This window comes from Suricata suricatta, chromosome 1 (assembly GCF_006229205.1).
Source record: "Suricata suricatta isolate VVHF042 chromosome 1, meerkat_22Aug2017_6uvM2_HiC, whole genome shotgun sequence".
Classification (NCBI taxonomy): Eukaryota; Metazoa; Chordata; class Mammalia; order Carnivora; family Herpestidae; genus Suricata; species Suricata suricatta.
The window spans coordinates 173434451-173452325 of NC_043700.1; the positions used below are offsets into that span (position 1 = coordinate 173434451).

The 17875-nt window shown below is 40.3% G+C and overlaps 1 protein-coding gene across 4 annotated transcripts in view; it reads right to left on the reverse strand.

Moving 5' to 3' along the window:
- Nucleotides 1–635: 635 nt before the first annotated feature.
- Nucleotides 636–17875, reverse strand: part of STIM2 (stromal interaction molecule 2) — a 141678-nt gene continuing 124438 nt past the window's right edge. For all 4 annotated transcript variants that reach the window (XM_029947716.1, XM_029947733.1, XM_029947725.1 and 1 more), the window contains exons 8-12: nucleotides 15899–16066; nucleotides 15095–15195; nucleotides 14619–14857; nucleotides 7332–7596; nucleotides 636–2282 (exon numbers count right to left, since the gene is read on the reverse strand). In XM_029947716.1, the coding sequence (XP_029803576.1) occupies nucleotides 1805–2282; nucleotides 7332–7596; nucleotides 14619–14857; nucleotides 15095–15195; nucleotides 15899–16066 (1251 nt within the window). In that variant the 3' untranslated portion in view covers nucleotides 636–1804. The remainder of the gene's footprint in view (nucleotides 2283–7331; nucleotides 7597–14618; nucleotides 14858–15094; nucleotides 15196–15898; nucleotides 16067–17875) is intronic.

Sequence of the window (17875 nt, forward strand, 5' to 3'; positions counted from 1 at the left end):
TAAGGTATCCCCGTCACTCTGAAGAAACTTTCCTGAATGCTTTTCAGTGCTTTCTGCATATGTCCCCACCCCAGAAGCTTCAGTGCCATCGCGGGGCGACTCCTCACCGGCCAGGTTATCTTCCCTTCTGTGGTCCACGGCACTGCATCTGCTTCAGTCAGTTTTTGCCCTGGCAACCCCGGCTTTTACCCATAGAAATATCTGCAGATGTAAATATCATTCAAGACCCCAACAGTAAACAACAACACAGAAAATAAACAACCGCAATTTCAGGAGACTTCAGGAAACTGTTCATATTCTTGATAAAGGATTTCTTTGGAGCATACCTCAAATAAACTTCCTAATCAATCAGCATTTGCATCTTAAGTGGGACTCGGTTGGACATTACATATTTTCGCCATAATGCTGAAAACCATCCTAGCCGATACGTAACCACTGTCCATCCAAACATCCACCCACGCTGCATTAACCACATCATTTATGACCGAATTTTTAAAAGAAGTATTCGGGCAAAAACTCCCCAGATGTGAACGTACTTTGCTGCCCTATGTGACACTCTCCACGGTAAAAGCTCCCCTTACAATAATCTAGTGGTTTAATGAGCCCCAAGCTTTACAAATTGATACAACACAATCTAAATGCACCATAAATTTGTATTTGTTAATCTTGATATTAGAACATTTAAACATTTCAAACTACATAAAAATAGGACAAACAATATAAAATGGAAAGAAATTTGTTGACAACTTCCAAATCACTATTTCTTATAGTGCAATTAAGCAACAAGACGGGTTGCCGAGCTCTCCAGAAAATGAATAGTGTTTCAGTGGAGTGTTATCAGCAAAAATCAACACAGTCCCACACAATAAGGTCTCCAATTTATTATCTTTTCCACAGTACAAATTCTTCACAAACCCTAACTTCTTTGATGTTATTCAAAGTCTGTAAACAAGTGCTTGAATCCCCACGTCCCCAACCTCCGTTTACGCTTGTGAATGTGTAAGTCCTTCAAACAAGTTTGAACTCTTCCATGTGTGTAAGGAATCAAGCGCCTTCTCTCCCTAAATTATTTGTATTTTATCATACAGCCTGCAATGCAGAGAATCACAGTGAAAGCCCTGGGGAAAACAAAACAACATGATCTTTACAGCAGGACTCGAAACTTTATAATATTAAATGCATTTAAAGAAGCTTCCCATAATAAAAGCGTGGGTTTTCGTTTCCAGAAATCAAGTCAATTAGAAACCCTAGGTTCTACTTAAAAACCCATTTTGATCTAAAAGTGAAAACAGTCCCCTATCCAGAGTCATTTTATAAACTCTATACAGTTTCACTTGCAGAGATTTTTTTTCCAGTCTGGAAAACGGTAGTGCAATTAGTTTTACTTTAAGTTACTCAGTCCAGGCTGGAAGTAGCTCCGTGGAAAGATGAGAAGACGGTGTGGTAAACAGGAACCTTTTGCAAGCCCGTGCTGGCTTACTAGTCCATTAAAGCTTGTAAGTCCATAGTGGCCTTCAACAAAATGCTGTATATACATCACTAATAACAAAGCAGAAATAAATAGGCAGAAATGACTGTAAACTGTCTCATCTCTTAATGATTTTTCAGTAATAACTGGCTTGATGAACTGATTGTATAGTCACTTAAATAAGCAGACAGTAGACAGTTGCCCTTAGGACATCTCCACTGCAGAAAGTCCCAGTGGAGTTACATTCCTAAAATTAAAACAAAAAAGGGGGAAGTGGAGCATGGGGGAGAACAGTTTAAAGATGCCCCTTGAATGAATTCCATCAAGTCAGCCCGTTCATTTAGATTTCTTCTTAAAAAGGCTTTTGATTTTTGATGGCTTTTTGCTTTTCTCTCCATGATGACAAAGATCGTGAGGGATGCTGCTTATCCTGGCCACGTGCGGGGCTTCCGGAACCGCTTTGCTGTCATTGCCCGCGGAGGAGCAGGACGTGTGGCGAGGCTTGGGCACCGGGATGCCGCTCGAGAGCTGGTTCATGCTACAGGACTTCTCCAGGATGCCATTGTACACTTTGCTGGCCGGACTGAAGATCATACTCTTCGTTTCCGTCAGACCCACACAATCAGGGGAACCCCGAGAGATGTCTGCAGTCACGGGTGAGTCTCCCCTGGACGAATCCTCTAGAGAGAGCTCATCTCGCGAGGCCTTCAGAGGAGACAGCGTTTGGTACATCTCAAGGCTGGAAGGAGGAGACTGCTTCCTTCCGACGGAAGAATTTAAGGAGTCACATTCTGAAGCTGTGTCTGGTACCTCCCTGGAGGAGACAGAGACAAAGATGAATTTTTTTTTATTTTTATTTTTTTGTTGTTCTATTCTGGTTTATTGTTACATAGATTAAGGTAGACCCTTGATCACACCTTCCCTGAAACAAACATACTTGGATGCAAAATGAATAATCTTGAAGCCGGGTCCTGACCCTGTTTATAAGTTTTTTAAAAACATTGACTTTGTAATGACTATTTTTTTTCCATGTTAGCATACTGTTTTTATTTTATTTTCTTAAATTCAAAAAAAATTTTAATGTTTATTTACTTTTTTTAATAGTTTATTGTCAAATTGGTTTCCAAATAACATCCAGTGCTCTTCCCCACAAAATCAATACTTTTTAAAAACTCCCAACATTCTAACTAATTCTAACTAAAACAACTTCTATTTTTAATCTACCAAAATCTAAATGGAGAAATACTAAAATTCAACACATTTTGACAAAATTGGAAAATTACTACTTTAAGTAATACAACTTATCAAAGCTCAATGTTTAATGTTTATATAAACTATAAAAATGAAATCTTCCAACCTAAGAAACATAATTTAAGTTATATCTTCCTCAACTGTCAGAAATGAAAATGTTAAATTTTACAGATTATTTCATTTCAGCTACTTTTGTGTTTTGTTTCAATACTATTTTTCTTTCTAAATCACATAGTTGACATTATATATTTTAAAAGAGGAACTTTAGTCACTGTCTCTCCCTTTATTTTTTAGTCACTAAATTGATGAAATATACCTTCCTGTGGTAGAAAGAAAGGGATATACTAAGCTAAAATGTAAGCTCTCCCAAGTTTAGAAATGGGGGAAGGAAGCTGAGGTACAACGGGGGGAGGGGGGAGGAGGGGAGGGGAGCGTTGGGAAGTGAAAGTCAATGACATAACACTATTTTTTTTAAGTTTATTTATTTACTTTGAGAGACACACAGAGGGCTCAAGTGAGGGAAGCGCAGAGAGAGAGAGAGAGGGAATCCCAAGCAGGCTCTGAGCTGTCAGCACAAAGCCCGACATAGGGCTCGATCCCACAAACCATGAGATCATGACCTGAGCTGAAATCAAGAGTCAGACACTTAACTGCCTGAGCCACCCAGGTGCCCCAACACTATATTTTAAAAAGGCCATTCGAAAAATTCTCACAGGTTTATCCCTTTGTGATTTCTGCTCCTCGCCACCCTTCTTCACAGTAAAGAGAGAAAAATTAAAAGACAAAAGTTCACAACCCCAAGGCCAACATACAGTAAATGCTATTAGCCATTCCTTCAAAATATACCTCAAATCCAACATCTGTCACCCCCCACTGCGACCGTCACTCTTCCTGAACTGCCCACCCCCCTGGAGTCACCTCAAGGATTTCGACAGCTTCCTGACTGGTCTCCCTACTTCCCTTCTTATTCTTCCCTCCCACCTACTTCTCTACACAGATGCTGTTCTTAAAAACTCACAGCACATCATTTACTTGCAGAAAACTCTGATGTTTCCTCCTACACCAGGCTCAAATCCAAAGACCTTGTCAAAGCCCACAAAGCCCAGCTGGATCAGGGCCATGGATGCAGCTCCAGCTGCAGGCCCCCCTTCCTCCGTCTCATTACCCCCATGGCCCCCTCCCTGCTCCTCCCAGTGTGCCAATCTCATGACTTCCTCGAGGTTCTTGCACCTGCTGTTCCTCCTGCCTCCTATTTTCTTTCCCTCCATCTCTACATGGCTTATTTCTTGATGTCCTTCAGGTCACTACTCAAATGTGCTCACTCCAGAGACTTCCCCTAGCCACTCTCTCCAGAAAGTACTCTCTTTTCTTTTTACCTTTGTTTAGCATCCCAGAAAACCCCACTACCTAAAATGATATTTCATATTAACTTTTTATCTCTCTCTCCAGAAGAAAGAAAAGTTCATGAGGTCAGAGAATATTACTAACTTCTGTATTCTCTGCACTGGAATAGTGGCAAGCTTACAGCGGATATTCAATAAATGTGATGAATGAAATGAGTGAATGAATGAACAAACGGACGAGAGATGAAAGAGAAAAGATCTCAGATAACAGAGATCACGCCTCACTTGTTTTGGTATGTACCACACATGACACAAATATTGTTCACTCTATGAAAGAAATGATAAGACATAAAAAGTTGAGTCAAGGTAAAAAGTAACTGGCAAAAGAAATAAGGTGGGACAAGGAGAGAGCTGAAGACAGAAAAGAAAGGCAAGAACACATGTGATCATAATCCACCAGCGAGAGTGAGGCCAGGACCTTGTCTCACTTGTCTCGGCAGCTCAAGTTATTATCAAGTGCACGGCATACAGCAAGGAACTAAGTTCATATTTATAGAGTAAATGAACTGAATGATCTCTCACCTTGGATGACCTGTGATTACTATCATGATTCACACAGTGGTATTACTTCTGACATGTTTTTCTTGTTAATACCGTGTTTTAGACCTGTATCTTAGATTGCTCAATGTATTCAGTCATTTCTATGGATTTCACTCACACATGTTGTGAAGATTGTTTCTATTACGCTACACACTCTCAGAAGGTACAAAACCCCCTGGGCAAAAAAGACTTAAATGATGCTTTCATGCAGTACAGTTTCACGTGCTGCAGAATTTTTAAGTGATTTTACAATATGATAATGGGGAGTGCTAACAGAGGGCACAAGGCAGCTCAGATAATGAGAAATGACTCAGAAATCAATCACGGTCGGGGATTTTCTGTTAGCTTTTTGTGGAGTGGATGTCCACTAATTATGCAGCAAATATCACTGTCCCCTGAAGCTGTTCATCTTCCAGAGCCAGAAGCTGATTTAGTTAAAATTTTACCAATTTAGTTTCTACTCTGCTATGTGGTTTGGGTGCTTTGTGTGTGAAATTCTAAGTTAGGTTAAAAATATTTCAAAAACTAGTCTCAAAAATCTAAATAACATGTGAAAAGAATGCTGATTTAAGTTAGGAGACTGAGATTCCTGTCCTGGTCCTGCCATTAATCAGCCACACAACCTGGGGCAAATCACTTAATTTAACTGGGTCTCAATTTTGCTGCCAAAGTGAGATAATTTGATTCATCTCTAAAATTACTTCAGTTCTAACATCCTAACTCCAAAACAAATAATAATCCAGTGTTGCTTCTTCTGCCCAACTAGTCAGCTTCGGAGTACAGGAATGGCATACTCTCTGAGCACTTTTTTTTTTTAGAGCATATATCCTTTGGAATGTTGAACTGAATTAGGTGTACCATTTATACTATTTTTCTATTTCTTTCTCACAGTGAGGTTCAGGTGAATTCATGCAAGTTTAATGCCTACATAACAAGACTCAACTCAAGGGAAGATTTAAATGGCACACATGTGCATAATGCATAGGACATAAAAGATCAGTAAATAGTGAATGTTATTACTATTATCATTTTGTAAGGATTCTAATGGTTCATCATGTAAGAGACATAAAGAGGAGGAAAAGTTTTCTGAATCCAAATTCTCATATTTACAAGATGCTGTGCATTTCTGACATCGTTATTTGAAATGAAGACAACACATTTCCATAAACATGGAAATTCTACTGGACACAGAGCTCTAGTTTTCCTATTAATTTCCATAAGCCACACAAATGAGTTCTGTCAGTAAAGACATCTTGCAGATGACTAGGATTTTACTGCGAAGATGGTACACAAAACTAATCAGAACGTGGTATCCAAGCAAAGGTGCGTCAAATTCTCCAGCTGTAATGAGGATACAAACCCTGGACTACCTCCTGAGGAATATGCCATAATGATCTTGGCTACTCACAGAGTTTACTCTCACTAGAGGTAAAACAATCATGTATGAAAATTATGACTTGACGATGATGCCAACTAAAGAATCACATGACAGAGAAGAGCGCAATGGGTCACTGAGAGCATCCTGCCATTCCCTTTGGTTTTGTTTCTCATCTGAGGACAGAAAACTTCAGGGCAACCTGGCTACGAAGTGTTCGCAAATTCCGGAGCCAGCGTCAGTTTTCCTGTCACTTAATACCACACTGCTCCGAAAGAGGGAGGGTTTAGGAGAGAGCCTCCGATGCACAGGTCTCAGGGAGCACGGTGGCCCCTCGGCATAACTGGACACATGGTGCCCACTTTATACCAACAGACTCCTACGAACATGATGCCCTCCTTTAAGTTCTTAACGCGTCCTCACACCTTTGACGTCTGATGTTTCCTGTTTGCTAGCCAGGTACTAGCACACCATAGAAAAACATCATTAAGTGGCAACAAATATTTTAAAAGCACAGTCATATTTAATGTTTGTGTTCAAGTATACTTAAGTTCATGCCTTTGCATTTTACATATTAAACTGCTCAAAAGACAAGTTTGTGTTCTGAGACTTGAGTCAACTGTGTGCAGAGTATCTACATGTCAAAATATCTACCTCTGTCTGTGGTGGGCAGAATTCTGAGATGGTCCCGAAGTTTCTAGCCCTGGGTACACACATGTTCTGCCAGTTATTCTATCAAATGCTAACAGAGGTGCTGCCATGAAGGGATTCTGAAGATGTAATCCAGGCCCCAAACCAGCTCATCTCCATAGAGATTATTATCCAGGGGAGCCTTTTAAATTTGGGTCCGGAGATCAGAGACAGGGGACATCAGAGATTCCAAGGGACCTGTCAGAAGGCCTAGTGTGCACTCGCCAGGAACTGGCAGCGGCCTTGGTGGAGAGTGGGCATGGAAACCCGGATCTCAGTGCTGTAACCACAGGAACTGAATTCTGCCACAACCTAAGGAGTTCGAAGTGGCCTTCAAGTGTCAGAGAAGAACAAAGCCGGGCAACCACCTTGAACTCGACCTCGCGAGTCCCTGAGCCGAAACCCCAGCCACAGGAAGCTTGGACTTTGGCACACAGAACTGAGGGCTAATAAACGGAAGCAGCCCAAAGCCACTAAGTCCTGGTAACTGGCTGTGCAGAAACAGAAAACTACCCCATGCATCGCCCCTACCCACCCACGTTTGCCCCCAACCCCGCCCCCAGCCCCGCCCAACCTCTACTGTAGTGGAGTAACAGCAATATACCATTGCTTTTCAGCCGAGAAGTATATGGCCTCCTCCTCCTCCTCATTTCGGTACAGGACAGGACAACTTGACACTGAGAGGATATCGGGGTCCGGGGAAGGCAGGGAGTGCTGGGGGTGCTGGGGGTGCCGGCCGTGGGCCTGGTGGGGGGCGTGCGGAGGAAGCTGCGCGCGTGGGCACTGCGGCGAGGCCGGCACGATGCTGCGGCGGGAGCGGCACAGGCTGCTGCTTCTGGCCAGCGAGCCGGCGGGTTTGGCCATGGTCCCTGAAAGGAAGCACAAACACACACGTGCGCGTGAGACAGCTGCTCCGGCCCCCTGCGGAGACCCGGCCCTCGCTGGGGAGGGACCTGCACCATCATCGCCCACCTCCGTCACCTCTGCCACCTCTGCCGCTTCTCGGCAAAGTTCAGAAATAAAACATTAACGTGTAATGAAAACGAAAGCAGGTCTAGAAAAAAACAGAAGGGAACATAACAAACACACGAGGCTGTAACATGAAATCTGACATTCCCAACCACAAAGTCTTGAAAATTTATCCACATTAATAAATCATTAAGTTTAAAGATCAATATGGTGTACTTTTAAGGAATCTGTACTTTGCTGCAAAACTTTGTTAACGTTACCATTAAGAGATGAAAACTATCAGTAAGAAAACAAGCTGAATTTTTCAATACGTATCTCTCCAGACGGTGTAACTTGTTTAAACTTCAAGAAGTTTTATTTTTCATGTCTCTAGTTTTGATTTAAATTCTAGTTAGTTAACGTACAGTGTAATATTGGTTCCGGGAGTAGAATTAAGTGATTCATCACTTACATGTAACACCCAGTGCTCATCACAAATGCCCTCCTTAATACACATCACTCAACTAAGCCCATCCCCTCTCTTCCAGCGACCCTCAGTGTGTTTGCTGTAATTTAGAGTCTCTTACGGTTAGTCTCCCTCTTTAAGAAGTTTTTACTCAAGGGTCAGTTGAATACTGTATGCATAGTCTCCCATCTGGTTAGGCAGAGGTCAGGCCAAAACTTGTTTGCTGAAGGGCGCCTGGGTAGCTCAGTCCATTGAGTGTCTGGCTTCAGCTCAGGTCATGATCTCACGGTTCATGGGTTTGAACCCCCCAGCCATCAGGCTCTGTGCTGACAGCTAGCTCAGAGCCTGGAGCCTGTCTTCAGATCCTGTGACGACTCCTTCTCTCTCTGACCCTCCCCTGCTCATGCTCTCTCTCTCTCTCAAAAATAAATAAAAACATTAAAAATTAAAAAAAAAACAAAAAACGTGTTTGTTGAGCACTGATGACTGTGGAACTAACCAGAAGTCTTGGATCATTTTGTTTCTGCTGCCAGTCTCAGTCTAGATCTGTGCAAGTAGAAAACTTCCCCTCCACACTCAGCATCTTCACAGAATGGGCACTCCATTTCCTTGCCTTAACTGAAACCTATCACCCCTGCATCAGAACAGCCTTCGCACGCTGAGGCTGCTCATTGCTGGGTCCACCTCATGTGCTGCAACCTGAGAACGTCAGGCTGGCGCCCTTCTCACTCCCCAACCCTCTTCTCTGGAAACCCTCACTCCTACACTCTTTTGTAAAACTGTGTTCTTTTTGAAGCGCACACTATAAGCCACTAGAATCTACCATCTCTACTCCATTCCACCTCCCAGTCATTGCCTTACCAATCAGCCCAACCTATCACCAGCTTGGGCAATCTAATTTGTAAGACCTCCCAGCACCTCACCCAATAGTGGTTTCCCCTCTTCTCCAGACATCTACACCGCCGCCCTCTCTCAAACCCTGTCCTGCCGTCGTCACTCAGCATTGCTCAACTTTGGGTATGATAAATCAAGACAACAGACAACTGAGATTCTGACCATGTGTCTACCTTTCCAGTTCAAACATTCTCCTCCTATTCTCTACCCCAAGCTCAAGCACCTTACTCTACTGAGTCGTCTCTCTGTTGCCTTTATTTGCATCTTCTATTTCCCAAGAGCATTTAAAAATCAATGCTGAAACAACAAACCTAAAAAACAAAAAGATAAAAAGTAGCAAGAAACAACTCTCCTCTGTCCTCAGACTGTTTTTCAACTGACATATCTCTCTTCCTTTTATGAAGAATTTTATGTTATTTTCTCCACTGCTCCATCTTAATTCATTCAGAAAGTATAAAGTGCTCACATACGATTTTGCCACAACTGTTCTCAAGAAAGTCACAATCAACTTCCCTGTTGCTAAGCTCAACAGACAGCTCAATCCTTCCCTGACATTTGGCCAGCTCCTGATATTGTTACTCTGTCCTTCACTTCACTTTTCTAAACACATTCACACACTAGGCTCCTTTCATACAACAGAATAAAGAAAAATAATACAAGTGATCAATTCAAATTACCTAGGAAAGAATTTGGTAAATTTTAACATCCACTGATTTAAAAGAAAAACCATTCTTAGCAAAATAGGAATAAAATTAATTTCCTTAACTTAAAAGCAATCTGCCAGAACCAAAAACAAACAAATCACATTTCACGGTAGGGAGCATTCCCTTTAAAGTCCTGCAATCACCACTGTTATTCAACATTTTACTGGAGGCTTTAAACTGGAAAATAAGGGGGGGGACACAAGGACTGAAAAGGAGAAAATAAGTTATTATTGCGCACACAAAAAAATCCAAAAACTCATTTGAGAATTCCCTATTTATGTAAGATCAACTTAGTGAAGTTAATAGTGGTTCTCTAGACAACAGCAATAAGCAATTTCACATATGATTTTTTTTAAAGAAAGGTAATGTGTAACTACCAAAAAAAAAAGTCCTATGGGATATCCAGAAATTAATCTTTTTAGAAAAGATGTGTTAGAACAATACAGAGAGAATTTTTAATTTTACTTAAAAACATAAAAGCAGATCTCAAGTAAAATTTATGAATAGTAACTTCACAAATGCAGCAATAAATTCAGAGGAATTCCAGTAAAAGCTCAATGAAACTTTTTATGGAATTTCATAAGCTAATCATAAAATTCAGATTAGCCAAGGGTAACAAATCTGAATTTGAGTAATAAAGGAAGATTTAGATCTAGCAAACCCAAACACATACTACAAAGCTATAAACAGCAACTAAAGCAGAATGAAAGCAACAGAACAAAACAGAGAGCCTGCACCTGTGGAGAGAAGCAGGGTTACAGATGGGCAGGGACAGAGCAGGAATGCGCCTGGGTCACCTGTTTATCCACACATCAGGAGACGGATTTAGGTTCCTATCTCACAATATGAATAAAAATAACATCCAGACAGGTTAAAAGACTAAGAGATTAAAGCAAATTAAAAAACATTTAGGAGAAGAAACATGTATCTTCTTCTCAAAGAGATATTATAAAGCACAAATCAGGTTCATAAATCTGTCATTAGAAGTGTTTTTTTCAAAACTCAGATGATTGAAAAAGTAAGCAACATAGTTCACTGAAAAAGAAAATCCAAAGCCTGGGAGGAGCTATATACAACCATCAAATAACCAGAAAATACTAAACAAACAAACAAAAAACCCTCTTCCAGATCAGTAAGAAATCTCGGGAGAGATTCCATAGTAGGAATAAGCAACTCAGAGAGGAAGAAATCTGAATGACACACACTAATGAATGAAAGGGTACTCAACCGCAAACGTCATCAAGGAAATAAAAAGTGTAGCAACACTCTGGTATCCATCGTATCCTACTCAGTCAAGTCACAAAACAAATCAGATTATCCCGAGTACTGGGGAGGACAGAGGCAGAGAAGCTCTCCTAGACGGGGGGGTATGCAGAGGAAGAGAACCATTCTGAGAGGGACCTGACAATGACTAGTACCAGCTGCCTTCCCAGTGACTAAAAAGCAATCCATTTTCTAGGTGTGCACCCAGAGACACCCTCAAACTTATGCACAAAGGAAGTAACAGTAAGGTAAGGGTGCTCACTGCAGTACTGTCTGCAAAGGTAAAAAAAAAAAGTACAAAGAACCTACATATCTCAGGAGAAAACTGGATAAGTAAACTGTGGCTTATTATTATCATGAATAAACAGATACACTGTGGTTAACTCAGTTACAGTGAATTTAATGCAGCTGTATATTAATATAGAAAATTTCTAAAATATACTTGTGGGCAAAAAGAGTTGCAAAACATTACCTACAGTTTGATTAACATTTATGTGTAAAAAACAAAAAAAAGGTTTTTTGTTTGTTTGTTTGTTTGTTTGTTTTTTTAGGAAAAGAGCCTGAGATGGGGAAAGGGACAGAGGGAGAAAGAAAGAACCTTAAGCAGGCTCCACACTCAGCGGAGCCCGATGCGGGGTTAGATCCCACGACCCTGGTATCCTGATCTGAGTCAAAATCAAGACTCAGCCACTCTACCGACTGAGCCACCAGGTGGCCCCTGTATGCAAATTTTTAAACAATTTTGTCTGTTGCTTATAGATATATCTGCACGTAACAAAGGTATAACGGGCTCTTCTCACAACTCGGGAGGAGTAGGAAGGGGGGCTATGTGTTTTAGCTCTATGTATGATAGTTTATTTTGGGCGGAGAGAGGAATAAGGAAAAATACTAAAATTTGTTTATCTGATTAGCAGGTGAGCATTTTATTTTCAGTACTTATAAGTACATGTGAAGGACTTAATAATAAGAAATTTGAAATAAATTGCAACCACATTCCTACTATGAATATTTTGCATATACTATGAAATAAGGAGAAAACTATCATCTGTTCTCCTACCTACAAAGGCTAACCTTTGATAATATTTTTTTTTAATGTTTATTTATTTTGAGGAGAGAGAGAGAGAGAGAGAGAGAGAGAGAGAGAAACCACACAAGATCACAACCGGAGCTGAAACCGAGTCGGGAGCTTAACCGACTGAGCCACCCAGCGCCCCCCTCTCTTTTTTCTTTATACAAAATTAGACACAGACAATATTATTCTGTATACAGTTTTCCAATCTTTTACTTTGCTCTTAACACACCACAGGCAAGTTTCCTGTTATTTCACACTTACACCATTTACACATACCCGCGGTATAAATTTAAAACTTCTCAACGGGTATATAATAAGAAGGCCTGCATCCTACCCTAACAGATATAAAATCCTGCTTTCAGAACTGAGCCGCGTGCAGTACCACTGCTGGGCCACTGGGTGGCAGCAGCGCTCTCAGAGTGCGATCTTTGGCAGGAGCCCTTGTTCACAGATAATAAATTAGATCACAAAATTTCTAAAGCATTATATTAAATTTAAAATCAAATACTTTTTTCACATTTCAAATTTCTCTGTATATTATAATCACTGAAAACTTAAGGCAATTAGTCACATAGAGCTATTTTGCCCCATCAAAAAGAACTTCCAAAGGGCAAAGAAAATAAACTAGTTAATTTAGAGAACATATCTTCATGCAGACTTCTGATACTGAATAATTATGCGTTCTGAGGAGGAACTGTGACTTTAAAAAGCTACAGTTTCCAAACAGAATCAAATACTTATGAATCAGTGTTGCATTGGGCAAATTTAAAGGCATATAATTCAAATAAACACGAGTTGACAATATTCCAACAGCAGAGCGGGCCATAAGTATCCGGCAGCGCGGGGCGAGTGAAAGGAGCACAATCCAGAATGTGCTCATTTATCATCTGTCCCCTCTTCCCTCCTGTTTTAAGAGTTTGGTGCCTCCCCAGCGGGCTCGTGTTACCTGTCTGCCACGAAGATGGAGAATTAAAGCCACAGAAATTAACATAAGCTCATAGTCATCCACTACTTACCTGCAAATTTAGGGCTTTATTTCATAGAATTGCTTTAAAAATTACAACCCTCTGTAAATCTAACGTCAGGAAAACTGTAACAATTAGACAAAAAAAAATTCAAACCGGAAAATGTTTACATATGATTGTCTTAAGACTAAAATTTCTGTGTTGTTTTCAATCAATCAATCAATAAATTCTGCTTTCCATTCTTTGGAATCTTGTTCTACCTACACTGTTTCAAAATGTCACAAAAGTTGGGAAAATGAATCAGACAGGTAAAAACAAGGATGAAGAATTTTTCAAATGATTTCTAATATAAGAATACACCATTTTAAATTCAAGTTCTCTATAACTTTGCAAAAAGTCCAAATATGTATTAATAAATTATAAAAATAATTAACAAAATCTAAAATACTCAAATTTCACCTTCCTACCAAAAGGTATTCCTTACAATGTAAAAATTTTCAAAGAATACAGCATAACAAAGCAATATAATGAAAACTGTCCAGGTTTAAACCAGTTTTACAGGGGAGCCTGGATGGCTCAATCGGGGAAGCACCTGACGTCAGCTCAGGTCATGAACCCACAGTTCCTGGTTCAAGCTCCGCCTGCAGAGCACTGTCACGCAGAGTCTGCTTTGGATCCTCTGTCTCCCTCTCTCTCTGCCCCTCCCCTCCTTTCTTGGTGCAAGCGTGTGTTCGTTCTCTCTCTCCAAAATAAACAAACATAAGAAAAAATTATTAAAAAATTAAAAAAAAAAACACTTTTGGGAGGAGTTCCACCTTCTAGCAACAAAAAAATGTTCTTCTTAACACAAGCACAGTTTAAATTCTATTTAAAAGTAAACTGATTCAGTGCTTCATGAGTTAAAATACAGCAAGGTAATGCTCTTTCAATAAAAGAACAGAATTAGAAAAGCAAACCAACAATGACAAAATCATGCATACTGGGAAGGGCAGCTCAATTTAAGATAAATCACAGACTAACTCAAAGTCACAGAGTTGGTGGTTAGTGGCAGAACTAAGACTAGAACTCAAGTTTCCAATTTTTACTCTCTACTATAGATTAAGCTGCCATTTGAAAGGATATTTACCCTCAAAGCTGAGTACTTCGCCTGTACAATGTTTAGCACATATGATGTGTTACTATATACATATGTGTATTCTCACATAATAAAGACAAGTTATTAATCACAAAAAGAAAATAAGAGAAAATGAAGAATGCACAAAATGTTTATCACAGATTTCAAAGTCAATGAGTCATAAAAATCATGGCCGAAAGTCACTTTAAAAACTGCACCAACTCAGGGCACCTGGGTGGCTCAGTTGGTTAAGTGTCTGACTTCGGCTCAGGTCATGATCTCACAGCTCAGGGGTTTGAACCCCACGTCGGGCCCTGTGCTGACTGCTTGGAGCCTGGAGCCTTCTTTGGATTCTGTGTCTCCCTCTCTCTCTCTCTGCCCCTCGGCCCCACGTCTCAAAAATGAATCAACATTAAAAAAAATTTCAAAAACTGTACCAACTCTCTTTTTGAATTCAGCACTTACCAGGAAACTGTGACACTATTGGGGGCGTGTCTTCATCTAAATCGTCAACTCCCCCAGCAATGGGATAGGGTGGAATGGAGACTCGGGGCATCACCACCCAGCTGTGGTCAGAATACAGGGAAGACGTCAAGCTGGGGAGCCCTGAGTTATGGGCTATCTGAAAGCCACAGATCTTCTCGATCTGTTGCCAGCGAAAAAGTCGTTCCCGTAAACAAGTTGTCAACTCAGAGAGCGCTTTCCTGCAAAAGACAATGGTGGGATTACTTACTGTATCAACGAGTCTTAAAGATGGCACTAAAAAAGGGCAACTACATGAACACACAAACCACGGCTTTAAACTGATTTCAAGAATTTTCCATTCTCAGAATCAGTATAAGTTATGTAATTGTACATGATTAAGTGATAAGTATAAACGTCTATAAATTACAAATTTCAGCACAATACAAACAAATAGGTCACTAAAATACCATTCTTACTTTGCTTCCAGAATTTTGTGGTCTACCTCATCTAGGGAGGAGCTGTGTGCGACATGCAGAGTCCCAAAGACTGTGCTTCTTTTCTTTTTAATTTTCTCTGCCTAGAAACCCAAGGAGAGAGAAAATAAAATAGGTCTGGAAAAAAATAACACACATACAAGCTTATTCTGTTTTGAATACATTAATAATAATGAGACCAGTGGAGAACTATATTAGCCAAAGTAAAGCCCTAATTTCCAAAAGAGAAAACAGATGAAGGAGAAAGCATGCTTTCCTAAGCCAATCAACAGAGTTAAAAACTTTGTTCTGGAAAATTTTCTCTTATTTTGATGGTTCAGAAAGACTGGAATCTTCTTTTAAAACAAAATAGCATTAATTATATCCTACTGCAATGAGGTGTTAGTGGTGAACTGAGCTGCTTTTTTTTTTGTTTTTGCTAGAAATCAGATTAAAACTTAATCTTATTTCACACAATTTAATAAGAGTCAAACATTAATTTCTGGTAACTACTAACCTGAATCAGATATGAAGAAGTAACCTAGAGGAGAAAAGCTCTGTATAAAACATGTGTGATAAAGATAATAGGGATGGTTTTTAAATGACACTAAGGTCATTCTGAAAGGTATAGAGTTCTCTAAATAAAGTAATTTTACTCTGCGGTCTATGATTATGAGAGTCCATTGAGATAGTATGTTTCAATTCACGAAAAGAAAGTACAGTAAATAAAAATTTTATTCATAGTTTTGTATCTTCATTGGTTAACGTCTTCAGAAGTTTATTAAGTTTTGAAATATAATGAAGTACCTCATCCTTGGCAATAGCTAACTGCATTTCAGCATTCTGTCTTTTAATATTGTAGTACTGCACTTCCACTTCGTGTGTCAGCTGAAGCCATTTCTGAAGCGCATCTGGAACAGACCAGTTGCTTCTGAGCTCAAACTCTTTCTCAGCCTTTTTCAGAGCCATTCGAACCTGGGAGAGAGGAAGGAAGGAAAAGAGTAGGGGAGAGAGAAGGGAAGGGAGGGGGAGAGGGAAAGGGAGAGAATGGAGGGGGGAGGTGGATGGAGATGGAGCAAGAGAGAGAGAGGAATGTCTTTTTTTAAAAAAAAGATACTTATATTGAGATACATTTTAAGAAATTAAGATTTTTTTTTCCTTAGGACCAAGGAGAAAAAGTAATTTGAATTATGCTCTTTGTAAACATCTTTCACAAATCACTAAGTCTAAAAAATGTATTTCTAACATTAAAACCAAGTTTTAAGTGCATGTTCCAAGCAAAGCTGGAAAGCCAAAGGGTAGCAGGGGCTTACCTAGAGCGTAAGCTGCATTACTGAGTTTTTAGATTCACTCACTGGAGAGAAGAAAAGGCCAGGCACGTATAAACCAAAACCAATTTATGTGTTTCTCATAACCCAGTGCTTGTTTGTGGAGGACTTTTAAAGAAGTATCCGAAACATAAGTGACAGCACGGTCCCACTGCCCCTTCTGCTGCTCCCAGAAGACACTGCTGCACGCTATCTCACTGGACCATCTTTGAAGGTTTTCACAGCTTCCCCACGGTCGCCCGTCTCTCACCGTTGGAAGCGCGTCGGTCTATCACGGCCTGTCTCACCCACTTCTGCTTGACTCGCTGCCCCTCACGTACCAGGGAGCGTGCACCCAGATTTGCAGACCGAGTATAAATGTCAAGAAAGCAGATTCAGAGTGCGACTCTGCTTGATTTTTCCATGGGAAACTATACACAGGCTTCAGTGTCAGGATGTCAGAGTCTTCCTCCGACTGCCCTTGCGGGGAGCCGGACAATAACCAGTTAGAAAACTAAAATGCCTAGTGCACTGGTTCGTACTATCTGCTAAGGAAAAAACTCTTAAAGAAAGCCTAAGAAAAGAACACAGAAAAAAGAGACAATCCATTCTAGAACTGATTCCCTTGAAAACTAGCAAGTGTTCAAGCTAAAGATGTATAAAGACACAAGGCAGAATATAAGGAGTTACGTACATACTCAAGACCTTCCGACAAAGTCACAAGCGAACTGTGGCGCTTCCTGCGTCCGGAGCACCGTCTTCCTCAGAGCCAGGTAAGGTCACTAGAAACTCCACTCCCAAACTCACATGCAGAACAGTGTCTTGATCCGAACAAACCCAACTTACTTAAATCAAGTGTACTGTGTGCCAGAATAAACTAATAAGAGCACTGTACACAAGTTTGTTCTGATTAAGAAAAGGAACAGCTGTCAGATACTACAGAAAGAAAAGTATAAAAAGGAGTATTTTTTTAAACTCCAAAATTAGAAAAAAAAAAAAGCACAGCGGGACACTAAGTAGACCGTTAGAAGTACTGACACTAAACGTAATTTAGTCAGTGAGCACTGAAAGCGAAATCCTACGCACACGTGCCTGGCACATTTCACCGCGCCTGCGCTCGGGACCAGACGGCGCGTCCGAGGTCGGCTAAGCTGTGTGGCATCCCTGCTACTCTTTCAGGAAGAGAGAATCTGAGGTCAGGTCCTGTAACACGGGGTTCCATGTAACACCACAAAGTCTGGGTCAACAGGCCCTCGTTCTCACAAGATTTATAGCTAAAACTTCTAAACAATTTTCCTGGCCAAGAACTACACAGGGAACATATTTTCAAATTTCACTCAAGTTTTTCTCTTTAATCTTGAAGATTTATGTTATGTCCATACGTTTATTTCCCCTAAAAGAACTCAAAAATGCATCTAACACATAATTGGTTTATTTCTAGCATTAACTGGGGCTGAAATGTTTTGATTGACTGTCA